This window comes from Ochotona curzoniae, unplaced genomic scaffold (assembly GCF_017591425.1).
Source record: "Ochotona curzoniae isolate NIBS_2020 unplaced genomic scaffold, NIBS_Ocur_1.0 contig_883, whole genome shotgun sequence".
NCBI classification, from domain to species: domain Eukaryota; kingdom Metazoa; phylum Chordata; class Mammalia; order Lagomorpha; family Ochotonidae; genus Ochotona; species Ochotona curzoniae.
Genome location: NW_024466599.1, coordinates 72,352,840 through 72,366,277, shown reverse-complemented (window position 1 = coordinate 72,366,277; position 13,438 = coordinate 72,352,840). Strand labels below are relative to the sequence as shown.

The window sequence follows — 13,438 nt, the reverse complement described above, 5'->3', positions numbered from 1 at the left end:
TTAATTAATCTGTCAAAGGCAGAACTGAAATAACTGTTTTCTTATTGTATTGTCCGTCTATTTCTGAGGCGTTTAACTTTACACATTTTAATGTATTGCTATTTGATACCTTAAGGTTTCTATTTTGAGAGTTATAATAATTTGCATTCACACAAAATGATCCAACGTCATATAATTCTTTCTGGACTTGAAAGATACATTATTATCATAATGAAAATCTAATGTTCTCAACTTGATTTTTTGCACCAAATTTTGTCAGAGATATGTTTATCATATATTTATTTTCAATATTCTTGGTCATGCATTTTTAAATAAAAGTTTCTTTGAGAATAGCCTGTAACTGTATTTTAATATTTTAATCACTTTGGGCATTTGTTTTTTAATATAAATTTTGCTGAATTTGGTTACTTTTTTCCTTAACTACGTCTAAGGTGATTAACCTTAGGTTGAAAGTAATGGAGCTCTTTTTCTCTACTTAGATGACAAACTAAAGTAATATTTACTGATCTTTTCTTTATAGATTAGAGATAAAACATGATAATTCTACTCCTTTAATATGTTTTCCAGTGTGAAATAATGACCCAAATTTCCTAATCAGTGATAACAAAAATAGTTTATACCATAAGTAATGTTTTTCAGGAATTATTTTGCATTTTCCTTGCTTTTACATTAACATATTTACAGTGAGCACTTGGATCCACAGTGCACACCTCCTGATCTCTAATACCAACACTTCCCCCAAGCGGTAGCTGACTTGGTTTTATTTGGATGACTCTTCAGATGAGCTCATCCACACCCCAAACTGGAAGCCAGAAGTGTACAGGATGTGTGTTCATTCTTTGAACTCAAGAGATGCACAAGGTTAGGATGCGTAGTCAAGGAGACCTGCCCTTGGAGATGCACAAGGTTGCCACGTGTAGTTAAGAAGTCTGCCCTTGGAGATGTCAGTAGTTTCAATGAAGACTCACCAAGTTCTACTTCAATTGAATTGTTTTTTGGATAAATGATTTTAGGGATTCTTCCTCCATTTCCAATTCTTTCTGCTAAGAAATCACATCCACAGGAAACAGCGTTAGAATCACACAAGTCGCATCCCCAGGTACTTCAAGGGTATGGTGCAGACAGCAGAGCACAGCAGAACTTCAACGAGCAGCGGTCAAAGAAAAAGAAAAGACAACGTGTAACAAAATATCATTCCACTAACGCACATTTTTTAACCAGAAAATATTGAACTGCTTAGAAAAGAAATGGAGCTGAGTTACCAAGTATGTTCGCTTTGACAATTATATATTTTGTATACATATAAATTAGATTGTATTGCAAAATCTCATTAACTACTAATCCAAACACGCTTTTCAAGCAGTGATTGTGAGTAAAGCTCTGATCTAATCCACAGCTGGAGAGAAGTAAGAACTCTATTGTTCCATTTTCAGCTCTGCTCCTCCCTCCTCCTGCTCAGCTTCTCACATTCTTTCACAGCCTTTCCTCTTCTATATCCTTCTCATCGTGTCATCCCTACCACACACATTATGATTGCTTCTTTGTCTTCAATGCCTGAGCTTCCCATGCCTTTTGTCATTCTCCACTCCTTCCCCATTTGGTTTTTTTTAAAGATTTGTTTTATTTTTTTAAATGATTCTATTTGTTTGTTTATTTATTGGAAAGGCAGATATACAGAGAGAAGGAGAGACAGAGAGGAAGATCTTCAGTCCGATGGTTCACTCCCCAAGTGGCCAAGACACTCTTAAGCCAGGAGCCAGGAGCCTTTCTGGGTCTCCTGTGCAGGTGCAGGGTCCCAAAGCTTTGGGTCATCCTCCACTGCTTTCCCAGGCCACAAGCAGGGAGCTGGATGGGAAAGTGGAGCAGCCAGGTCTAGAACTGGCAGCCATATGGGACCCCAGCATGCTCAAGGCAAACATCTTAGCCACTAGATCCAGGCCCTAGGTTATTATTTATTATTATTATTAAGTCAGATATATAGAGAGGAGGAGAGACAGAGAGGAAGATCTTCAGTCCAATGATTCACTCCCCAAGTTGCCGCAACAGCTGGAGCTGAGCTGAGCTGAAGTCAGGAGCCAGAACTTCTTCCCACATGGGTGCACAGTCCCAAGGCTTTGGTCCACCCTCGACTACCTTCCCAGGCTATCAGCAAGGAGCAGGATGGGAAGTGGAGCAGCTGGGACATGAACCAGTGACCATATGAGATCCCGGTGCAGGCAAGGCGAGGACTTAAGCCACTATTCTACCACGTCATGCCCTCCCCTCCCCTTTTTTGTCAACCAAAATAAAACCATCACTACTCTCATATTCCCCCTGAATATTTGGTGTGAGCTGGATGAAAGCTATAGAGATAAGGAGGGGAGGGGAGGGAAGAAAACAATCCTTTAGGAAGAATAAGCAAAAGGCAACAAGAGTAGAATCCCTTGCCCAGTGTGGATTGAAGGGAAACATCTTGTCTGAGCACGAAGGGCCAGAATTCTAGCTTAATTTTGACACTTGACCAGCTTTGTAAACTGATAATCTTGGGCTAAATTACTTTTAGATTTTTTCTCTACTGCTAAGGTTCTGCTTTCAAGCCTCCAGGATGTGTGTTCAGGAGAACTGAAACCGCATGAGTTCATCCTGAAAGCCAATCTAGAAACCCTGAGCTCTGTGGAGCCTGAGGTAGGAAGGTCAGTGTTGGAATGGAACAACAAAATACAGCAGTGAGGGCTGGTTAACCAAGATTTGACTCAGAATGAGTGTTTGGCTACTAATTAGGTCATCATCCTATATCCAAGGTATTTAGCTTCATTTCCAATCCCAGCTCCCCACTGATATTAACCCTGCTGGGCAGCATGTGCTGGTTCAAGCAGATAGGTTCTTGCTACGATGTAGGGGACCCAGACTGAGTTCCTGGTTTATGACTTCGGCCCCTGCCCAGCCCCAGCCATTATTGTTACTTAGGGACACTGCTAGTGGACAGGGAATCTTATTCTCTCAAATAAATACATGCATAAATAAAACTTTCCAGCAAATAATATTTATATCTACCAGCCACTGAACCATCAGATTTTATCAGCCACTCCAAAATATCTGCTCTATGTACAAGAATTTATTTAATTTTTGCAACTTAAGAGTTTTCAGTATTCTTTTGCAGATGGAAAGCCGTCACTCTATCACTCTATCTTCAGATTCTAACAGTGACAGGATTGGAAGCCTACTACCCTTCAGCAAATCCAGGATTTAAATCATTGTGACCAAGACCTGCAGCCAGCCAGCTCACACCAAGGCAAGAGAAGTCAGGTGACAGGCATGCACACACTTACTAGTGCTTACAGTGATGACATTTAATATACTGTACTCTTTCCCCAGATGTGTCAGTCTTGCTGTGCACGCGTAGTTTCCCCTATCCTCTGCTGACACATTACTCACAAAAAGTTTGGGTCCAAAAGGAGTAAACCGGTCCGTCTCAATCCTTTCACAGTCCTAAATATAAGAAAAAACACAACTCAATGGATATTTGAGAGTACAAATGACATTCTGCATTAGCACCATCCTGGGAATTAAAAGAGAGAAATCTAGGTGATGTCAAGACCTCCGGCAGCTTATAGTCCAAGAGGAAGGTAATAGATAGAAAGCAGATAGGTAAATAGATAGAGGTAGATAGATAGATAGACAGATAGATAGATAGATAATTATACACCCATATGCATACACATTTACACAGGTTGGGTGAAGAATTCTTGATCTGTCTAAAGGCATCTCTATACTTAATGAAGAATATTTTGCAGGCTACAATGAGAAATATATCAAGTCTAATGATAGTTGAAAAGAGTCCTGAACAGGCTGGAATGAAGATCTCCCAGGAGGAGATGAGACTCGGTAAAGATCAGGGCAGAAGGACATGAATGAATAGACATGTCCTCCACCCTCAGGGGCCATCCCATCCTACAGATCTCCACCTCATGATGCCAAGCTGCTCTACCAAGGCTACAGGGCCAGGCAATGATGACCACTTTAACTGGGTTACACTCTCTGCACTTTTTTCTTTGTAGAAATCCAAACTCTTTACCAACATACTCCTTATGGCTCTGAATACTAGTCAAACATATGCAGAGCAGGTGTCATTTAACTCTTATTGCCCACGCCTCCATTGTATCAACCAAGAAAATACTTCGTGCTTAACCAACCTAAAGTCAGGAATGCTTTTTAAAAAAAAAATGTTTATTTTTATTGCAAAGTCAGATTTTCCATCCATAGATTTTCCATCCATAGATTCATTCCCCAAGTGGCAGCAATCGCCAGAGCATAGCCAATCTGAAGCCAGGAGCCAGGAGCCTCTTCCAGGTCTCCCATATGGGCACAGAGTCCCAAGGCTCTGGGCTGTACTTGACTGCTTTCTCAGGCCACAAGCAGGGAGCTGGAAGGGAAGCAGGGCCAACAGGATTAGAACCTGCGCCCATATGGGATCCCAGCATGTACAAGGTGAGGACTTTAACTGCTAGGTTATCACGCCAGGTCCCAGGAATGCTTTTAATCTACCATCATGGTCAGCAGTCACAGAAGACAAACCTCCCCATTTGCCTCTGCTGTCAAAATTTCATAACCTCCCTCCTTCATCTCCTGGGCCCACTGCCCAGCTCTTTCTCAGCCCGATTCCCATTCTTGCAGGCAGTTCTATTCTATAGCGTTACTGCTTGCCTATTTGAGTCCATTCATTCCTTCACACCTTTGGGTTCCTACTCTTTCTTGTTCTGTGAGAGAACCTGGTCATACAGGAGGAAGTTGCAGCCTCTCAGAGCAGGTAGCTCACAATCCAGTCATAGAAAACAAGCACATAAACCTCAGAACTCAGTTGAGTTCTCTCCTTACTTAGGAAACCATAGTTTTCAGTGTCACACCTCCTTCTCTACCACATGGAACAATGCAAAAGGATCCACCCCCTATTTGAAACTCAATAATAATAGCCAAACCAGCATTGACTTACTGATGTAAAATACGTCTTTCTAGAAGTTTTGGGTTATTTCTCCAAAAACATTCTGCATGGGAAATCAAGTTATAACCAGATAATTGCTTACCAAATGGATGGAATTAACAGATAAAAGTGAAATGAATGAAGGCATCTTAACATTCAGTCATCTTAACATGCTATCCCTTTAAATGATTTAGGCTGTGCCTATTCTAAGCCGCCAGAGTGTGTTTTCAGAGAACAAGAAATTTCAGAAAGCCTTTCTTTAAACATTAAAAACTTGGGAGCAAAGTTTCTAACAAGATTTAAAATTTAAATAGTAGAGGATATTTGGCACAGTGGTTAAGATGCCATCGTGGGGTATCTGCAACCCATACTGACTTCCAGCTTGTATTCAAGCTCCAATTCTGCTTCCCATTCCAGCTTCTTGCTCATGTGCCCTGTAGCAGGCAACAGATAATAGTTCAAGTAGTTGGGTCCCTGTCACCTCAGTGAGAGACCCACATGGAGAGCTCTCTCTTCTCTCTCTTTTTCAAATAAGTAAAAATAAAATCTAAAGTATTAAAATCATACAAGACAATATTTAAATATCTTTTTATATTCAGGCACCAAGAAGTACTCTTCTGATCCAACATGCATAATGTTTCATAGAGACATTTAGGATAAGATGGTATGGATATGAAGGAGTGAGGGAGATAAAACTCGCAAAGAAAATCACGAAAAGAAGGTAAACCTCTAAATCTTCACCAAGAGAATAAGATGATTAGGTTTGCTTTTGTACATGAGCATTCTGGCTGGTTCTGCGGAAAGAATTAGAAAGAGGCCAACCCCAAAGATCAAGAAATAGTTCAGATTATTATTTCTATACATTAAGTTTTAAAGAAGACTAAATAAAGACAGGACAACAGAGTTAGCAAAAAAAAGGGGGGGGGGGAATGGTATTTAAGCAGTTCTAATCCATAGAATTTAATGACAAACTTGAAATACGGAGAACAAGATTTGCATAGTCCCAGCTTGGACAGGCAAAGATACTGCTAGGTAGGAGAAAGGTTGTGCAGAAAAATGATCACCAATGAGGAAAGATAACATGTGGCTTTAACTATGGTGAGTGCTGAGTTGTGTGGATGAGAGTCTGTGGAGATGTTCACACCTTTCCATTTCACTGTCCCTTGAACTTTGGGAAATACCTGGCAGGCTGTTGGACAAGATTCTAGATGTTGCACAGTGGAAGAGAATTGGGAACTACCTGGCTATGCAAGACTCCAAAAGTCATCCACATGAGTGTGAACGAAGTGAGAACACAAGAATGTGCTGGAAATCATGAAAAACCCCAGATGTCGTTTAACCTTCACAACAATACTGTGAAGTTATATTTTCCAGTCTGGGTTTAATTACAGGAAATGAAAACTATTTTAGCTATTTAATGTGGGAAAGGAACTGAGACCGGAGGTTAGGAACTTTATACAATGTATCATCTAGACCAGAACTACCCTGCAGATCTAGCTCGCTGCGACAGCTCCAACCTCTATCACAATCCGGAAAACAGGGAATCAAGACCAACACACACATCACCCAGACACGGCCACTTATGCAATGGTAGTGGAGCAATCATGCCACCTCTGGGAGAGCCACACCACCAAGTCAGTTGGAAGCCTAGCCATAAAGCTGGAGGCTGGACCCTTGAACACCACTGCGAAAATGCCATGTCTCCAGCATCATGCTTTTTAGTAGCAGGAGCAGGAAGATCCACCATCTCTCCTTGGCTCTTCAGCAACTCGAGCTGAAGAAATGGAATCCTGTCTGGAACCTTATTGTGGATAGTTTGGGGTGTTTCTTCTTGCTTTTTATCTGTTAGCTCAATAACCTCTGTAGGACAAAAGAGGCCACTCATAGGAAATATCTACCCACCATGTCTACCATGTTTTTCAATCTAAACTTTCTATTCATTCATTCCCCTTTCCTATATTTTTAAAAAAGATTCATTTTGTTTTTATTAGAAAGGCAGATAAGCAAAGAGGAGCAGAGACAGAGAAGAAGATCTTCCATCTGTTGATTCACTCCCCAAGCGGCTGCATTAGCTGGAGCTGAGCCGATCTGAAGCCAGGAGCCAGGAGCCTCTTTTGGGTCTCCCATGCAAGTGCAAGGTCCCAAGGCTTTGGGCCATCCTCAACTGATTTCCCAAGGCACAAGCAGGGAGCTGGATGGGAAGTGGGGCTGCCGGAACTAGAACTAGTGTCCATGTGGAATCTTTCCATGTGCAAGGTGAGGACTTTAGCTACTAGGCTACCATGCCAGGTCCCCCCTTCCCTATCTTAACATGAATCAGCCAACTTTATCTCTCTATTTTTTTCTGAATTAGCATTTTCCTTCAGAATTTCTTAATTAGCATTTCTTTCCTTCCATCCTTTCCTGCAACTTGAACTCCTGTGTCTCAAGCTAATTACTTCTTTTCAATACCTCCAAACCACAGCCCATTGTCCTCCAGCGTAGTTAGCCTCCAGAGTCTCATCCTGAATCAGTCCTGTTCTCTCCATTCTACACACCTACAACCAAATGAGCATTATAGGACACAATTAAATAAATGTGTCATGATAGAAAATCTTTGTCTCCAACCCTGTGTCTCACCTACTTGCCCCTACTGTTCCCAGTCTTCTATAGAGCATCTCATATTAATCGAGAAAATAAGGGCATGAGTTTTGCCATACCCGCTCCTGTTCTCCCCTCACCTTGTCAGTTCTATCTCACACACTCTCTTATCAAGCCCTGATTCTTCCCAGAATTTTTATAATGACCTAACTTGCCGATGTATCACCTGAAAAAGTCTTTCAAATCTATTTACTATAAAGGGCTTTTTAAAGATAATTTTGATCACATAATTATCCTGGTGGTATGATTAGGTGTTGAACTATTTTAAAATGCAAAAAAAAAAAAGTTCAAGTTAACATGTAAGATCTCTAGATTCAGCATCACCCTGTGCCCCCCAACATGTACACTAACTCTAACCAACATCCTGAACCCCACTCTCATTCTCACCTAGTGTATTTGCTACTTCCCAGTTAATGAGTGTGTCTTATTTCCTGGAATCTCAGATGTTGGATGTTCTTCCGACATCATCTGCTCATTCTGGGAGCAAATTCAGAATTTCAGAATCTACCGATCAAGAACAGTCCCAGGACAACTCGAAAGCTTCAGTCGAGGTTCTTCAAGAGCCAGGAGTGACTGAACTTGCAAAGCACAGCTGCAGAGAGCTGACTTCATCCCAACTTCAAAGCCCCTTCTGATCCCTGGATGGATTAAAGCAAGCACTGTTTGTCCTCTTAGAAGCAAAGCAAATCCTCTTTTCTGGAATACTGTACAGTAGTTCTCTGCCCCCTTCCACAATTTGACTTTCCATGGAATCAGTTATTCACAAGTCAAATATGATCTCAAGTATTAAATGAAAAATTCAGAAGTAAACAACGCATGGGTTTTCAATGACATGTTCTTTTTCGTAGCATGATGATGCATCATGCTCTTTCTCTCCATCCAACCTAGGACATGAAGCATCCCTTAGTATACCACAACTACTCCACTTAGGTGACTCAGTCATTAGTCACCTAGAAGCCAAATCAGTTGTCAGATGCAAAATGTCTCGCAAAGTAACATGCACAGGTGACTGAAAGTTACACGCTAGACTGTCCACATCAGCTTTATTTCTCCAAAAACTGTCAACAACTCAGAAAGCTGATGTCAAAAATGAAAACTTTTACAATGAAGCGAGTGAACTTGCATTCCAAAGTACAGCACAGACAAATCTCAAAGGTTTACTGCTGAGCCAAAGAAGTAAGATACAAAGCTAGTCCAATACATTTCAGAAAATTGTCAAAAATTGGCCCTCGGAGGTGTTAGGAATACTATATTTCTTGACCTAAGTGAGAAAGGAAAAGTCAAAAAAAAGTGTGTTTACTTTCTGGTAAGTCAGTAACTTCTTCCACTTACGAATTTTTCTATGAATTTGAATTTTGAAATCCAGTTATAGTTTTTCATAACACACATTTTCATGAACCTTTTAAAAACTTCATTCTACTTGGATTCAAGTGTTCTCTCTTTTTTTAAGAGTTGTTGTTTATTTGAGAGAGAGACAGAAAGAGAGAGAGAGACAGAGAAGGCAAGAGAAGCATCCATCTCTGATTTATTCCCCAGAAAGCAGCACGGGTGCAGCTGCTCCAGACTGAAGCCAGGTGAACCAGAATTCCATCCAGGTCTGCTACACAAGTAAGAGCAGCCCAGGCACTGGGATCATCCTCCACTGGAAGTGGGGCAGCCAGGACTAAAATTGTTTCTCCAGTATGAGTAAGTTGCAGTAGCAGTTTAATTCATTCCATGAGAACACTGGCTTCAGTGCTCCAAATGTTGGGGGCATCAAAATAAATTTATTTTGTAAGTATCTCATTTGTTATATTTCAACGAAAGATTTTTAAATGCATGCCAAACATTGATATCCAAGATACTTAAAGATTAAAACCTCCTTTAAGTCAGCAAGAATACAACAAGAAAAAAAAAGTGTTTTTTTTTTTTTAAATGGCAAGATGTATGAGTGGGGCACGTTCGAAGAAGATTCAGAAATAATCAGTATATGAAAACAGTGGCCAATCTCACTAATAATTAAAGAAAATAAAACAATAAGGTGCTATTTTATATCCATTGCATTGATAAAGTAACACCTTGAAATGTCCTACACAATGTCCTAGCAAATCTATAAACTAATATAAAATTTGAAAGAGCGATTTGACACTTTATCCACCTGTGTGCCTTACATTGTAGCAATCCTAATGGTTATGAAAACCATCGGCAAACACACATTGCAAGAAAGCTATAAGGAAGCTTTCATTTCTACATTCCTAGAAGAGGAAAATGGAAGTAATCTAAAAAAACAAAAACATGAAACTTACGACAGGGAAGGTCAAAAAAAGCCAGAGATTGGCTTTTTGAAAACAGCACTAAGCCCTAACAAATTTCTGACGGGATGAACCAGCAAAAGGGAGAGCTTTGTGTATCAGACAGAATAAACGTACCACAAGAAGTAACAGCGAGCCTCATTGCAGAAGCAGGCATTAAAAGATAGGAATTTGTCAACATGTCTGAAAGCTTTAATGAAACGTATCATTTCCTAGAAAGCAGACTCCTACTAAAATTCACTCAAGATAAAGTAAGTCACATATAATCCCATCATCATTAGAAAAAATTAAACTCAAAAAAGAAACTGCATGACACGGACAGTTGTGTTGGCAAGTGCTAACACAGGGAGAAGAGAATTCCCACCTTTAACAGCCACCCCTTGCTTCCTCATGCCAAGGATCTTGGCTCCAATGTCAGCACGTGCCAACACAGTCCAGCAGTGTTTGTGAAGCTCAAAGCACCAGGTCAGGAAGATGAGACTAGGAGGCTCTGTGTGCATAAAAAGGAAGGAATCCAGCTAGTGCTTCATTTGATTTGGCAGCGTTAAGCAAGTATGATGCGCATGCAATGAACTAGTAATGCAGTCCACAAGTTAAGGAAGGTGACAAAACAAACAGGAGCCAGGAAAAAGGCTTTCCCAGAGTGATTTTATCACTTGCAGTGACTGAACAATATGTATGTAGTAGCCATTCAAACAACAGACTAATTAAAATTAAGGGGGGAGAAAAATAATCACAGATAACCTGAAAAATAAGGATGATTGAGGGATGACATGGGTCTAAGGTAATAAAATGCTACAAAGCTGTGAAAGCCAGAAGTTTTAAATAACAGCAGGGTAACATTTACAATCAAATCTCATTAACAACTCTGCATTACCAGAAAAGCAGGTGTTTTCAAATAAAAAGAAAAGCACATCAATAGGATATAGATATAGATATAGATATAGATATAGATATAGATATAGATATAGATATAGATATAGATATAGATATAGATATAGATATAGATATAGATATAGATATAGATATAAATTTTTTTTTACCTTATACCATGTTATTAAATCCAAAACACAGCTCTTGGGAAAGTACAGGTGACAGGTCAGACTCTCATCTTGTCCAACATGCAATATTTGTTTGTACTCAGCTGATAAAGTAGGTACATTCCTTCTGGAAGTGTCACACCAATGTGTTTCCAGAACAGTTAGGTTTATGTGTATTCGATAGCAGCTGTCTGTTTCCCTGTGAGAAAACAGCAGATTGAAACCTCATAAACTCAAGCAAACACGAAGTCAAATGACGTGGCACATTTTCAAATCTTTCCAAACATTTTCCAGACATTTGGCCAAAACACTTCTCCCAAAAACTAATGTCATGCAATAAAATAAAATAAATCCTATAGATTATTCATTATAAAAGAACAAGAGGAATTTATTTACACAGTGGATAAACTGAACAATATCTCAATAATGTATTGAGCTTGCCTAGTATGCAGAAAAACAAGATCTGACTTAGAAAGGGGCATGGCCATCCTGGGACACAAAACAGGGCTGGTAGCATGAACATGGCATGGGGGTTCAGTTATTTCCGCTTCAGCCCCATTCACCAGCATGACTTCTGTTTTACAGAAAAAAAGAAACTACGGCTTGGATTGATCAAGTAACTGATAAAGTCATGAAATTAGTAAGACGTAGTCAGACACATGTTGCCTTCATGTTAAATTTGGTGCACATAGAATTCTACTCAGGACTCTAAAGTTTACAATTTGGACTCTCTGTCTCTATCTCTGTCTCTCCCTCTCTCTCTCGCTCTCTCACACACACACACGGTTTTCCACGCTTCCCTGAAAAATTAAAAGGTGAACTTGAATGGAATCGATAGTCCCTTCGGCCAGGCACAGATTTTCTGTCATGCACAGGTTTAGCAGACTAAACTGTCTCCTGTCTTGCCTGTGTCATTCATTTACCTCAGTCCCCAGCACAGGGCCACTCTCAGGAGTCTGAAACCAGTAGAGGCTCACAACTGGTACAGCCCAAAATATGCTCCCTTGTGAAAAGGGCTTAAAGGAGACTGAGCCCTACTCGTCACAGCAACTTGGGCCACTCTAAACAAGACTGCAGCAGTCATATTGGAACAAACACACTCTGTCGGCTGCTGTGGTTTGCAGGAGCATTTCAATGAAAAAAAAAATGCATTTTATATTCCCAAACTATGAACAAACCTGTTCTGTTTTAAAATGTGCTATCAATCTCCTTAAAACTTTTGTAGCTATAACATTATTCCCCCTAGGTTAGTTTTCTATGTTTAGTAAGAACTTTCCTAAAAGAATTCACATATATAGAAATGATATAAATAAGTTGCACCTAAGTTATCCATTGGAGCCTGGGTGAGTCACTTTTGTTTCCCATGAGGAACTTACTCTATGACACACTGGTAGATCCCTGAGTCCTCCCATGTCAAAGGGAGAAACAAAATCCAGGTCTGGTCCTGGTGAACTCGAGAATCTGTATTTCTGGACACTGGGATTTTGCTAGAATTTTTATACCACAGTACATTCACGTTTCCAGATGTTATGGGAGGGTAAGAGCAGTTGAAAGCAAAGGGCTGGCCAATGGAAGGTTTCTCATCTTGCATACCAATGTCCTTGCACGTATCTAGGGAAAAGAAGAAAACGGTGTAAGTGAACAACCAAGAGTCTAGTCTTGTGTCCAGTACCAGTGCTAACAAAGGACTCCGGACTTGGCCAAGAAATTGGAAATTTTATGTGAGTTTCCTGAAACTAGCCCCGCTGATTCCAAAACAGAATTTTAAGGTCTTTAGTGGGACAGACCTCCTCTCTCCTAATCCCCGCCCTCTGGAAGGATTTCTTGCTTTGCCTGTACTCTCCTTTCTTCACTCTCCCTCTTTCTGTCGGCATTAATTAATCAATTCAGTGTAAATTATAATTGCATCCCGGAATGGATTGCTCCAAAAAAAAGGGGAGGGTCACTTTTAAAGTTTGCTTCTACCAACCTGGAAACAAAATAATCGCCGTGAATACAATAGCGGTGTACACGCGGGAGCATTCTAACTCCAGTCTTAACTTGCACGCTTCACTGCTCCCAAGTGACCTCTAGAGCTGAGCATCAGAGGGCTGGGAAACTAAACCGGCTGCTTCTCCACCCAGCATTTTCAATTCGGCCAGCCGGGGCACTGTCACCAGCCAGGTCCAGCCAAGGATCAGGACGCAAGAGCGGGCTGGGCTCGCCTTCCCGGGGCGGGGGAGTTTGGTCCTACTTACCTGCTCCGACATAAAATGCAAGCGCGAAGGACACCCCGCAGAGCAGCAAACACCGCATCCCCATGTTGGTCTACAAGGCAGAGAGAAGCAGCTGAGAAGGGCAGGGGCAGCGCGGGGCTGGTCGCGCCTTCTCCCCTGGCTCCAGGCGCCCGCTCCATCCACTCTGAATTTTCATATACTTACCCAGGCCACTGACCTTCCCTTCCGTCCCCAAGAACGTCGCACCTAAAGCTTTACTTTCTCTCTCCAAAACGGAGGCATTTCCATTCTCCT

General features: G+C 40.9%; 1 protein-coding gene across 3 annotated transcripts in view; it reads right to left on the bottom strand.

Moving 5' to 3' along the window:
- IL1RL2 (interleukin 1 receptor like 2) overlaps positions 1-13,229 on the bottom strand; it is a 28,938-nt gene extending 15,709 nt beyond the window's left edge. Inside the window, exons 1-5 of one of the 3 annotated variants that reach the window (XM_040994144.1) lie at positions 13,166-13,229; positions 12,305-12,539; positions 10,932-11,127; positions 3,309-3,468; positions 969-1,040 (exon numbers count right to left, since the gene is read on the bottom strand). In XM_040994144.1, coding sequence (XP_040850078.1) covers positions 969-1,040; positions 3,309-3,468; positions 10,932-11,127; positions 12,305-12,539; positions 13,166-13,229 — 727 coding nt within the window. Of the gene's footprint in view, positions 1-968; positions 1,044-3,308; positions 3,469-10,931; positions 11,128-12,304; positions 12,540-13,165 lie in introns of those variants that run through there. The other 2 variants (XM_040994145.1, XM_040994146.1) reach the window with 2 other exon arrangements.
- Between the last annotated feature and the right edge of the window lie 209 nt (positions 13,230-13,438).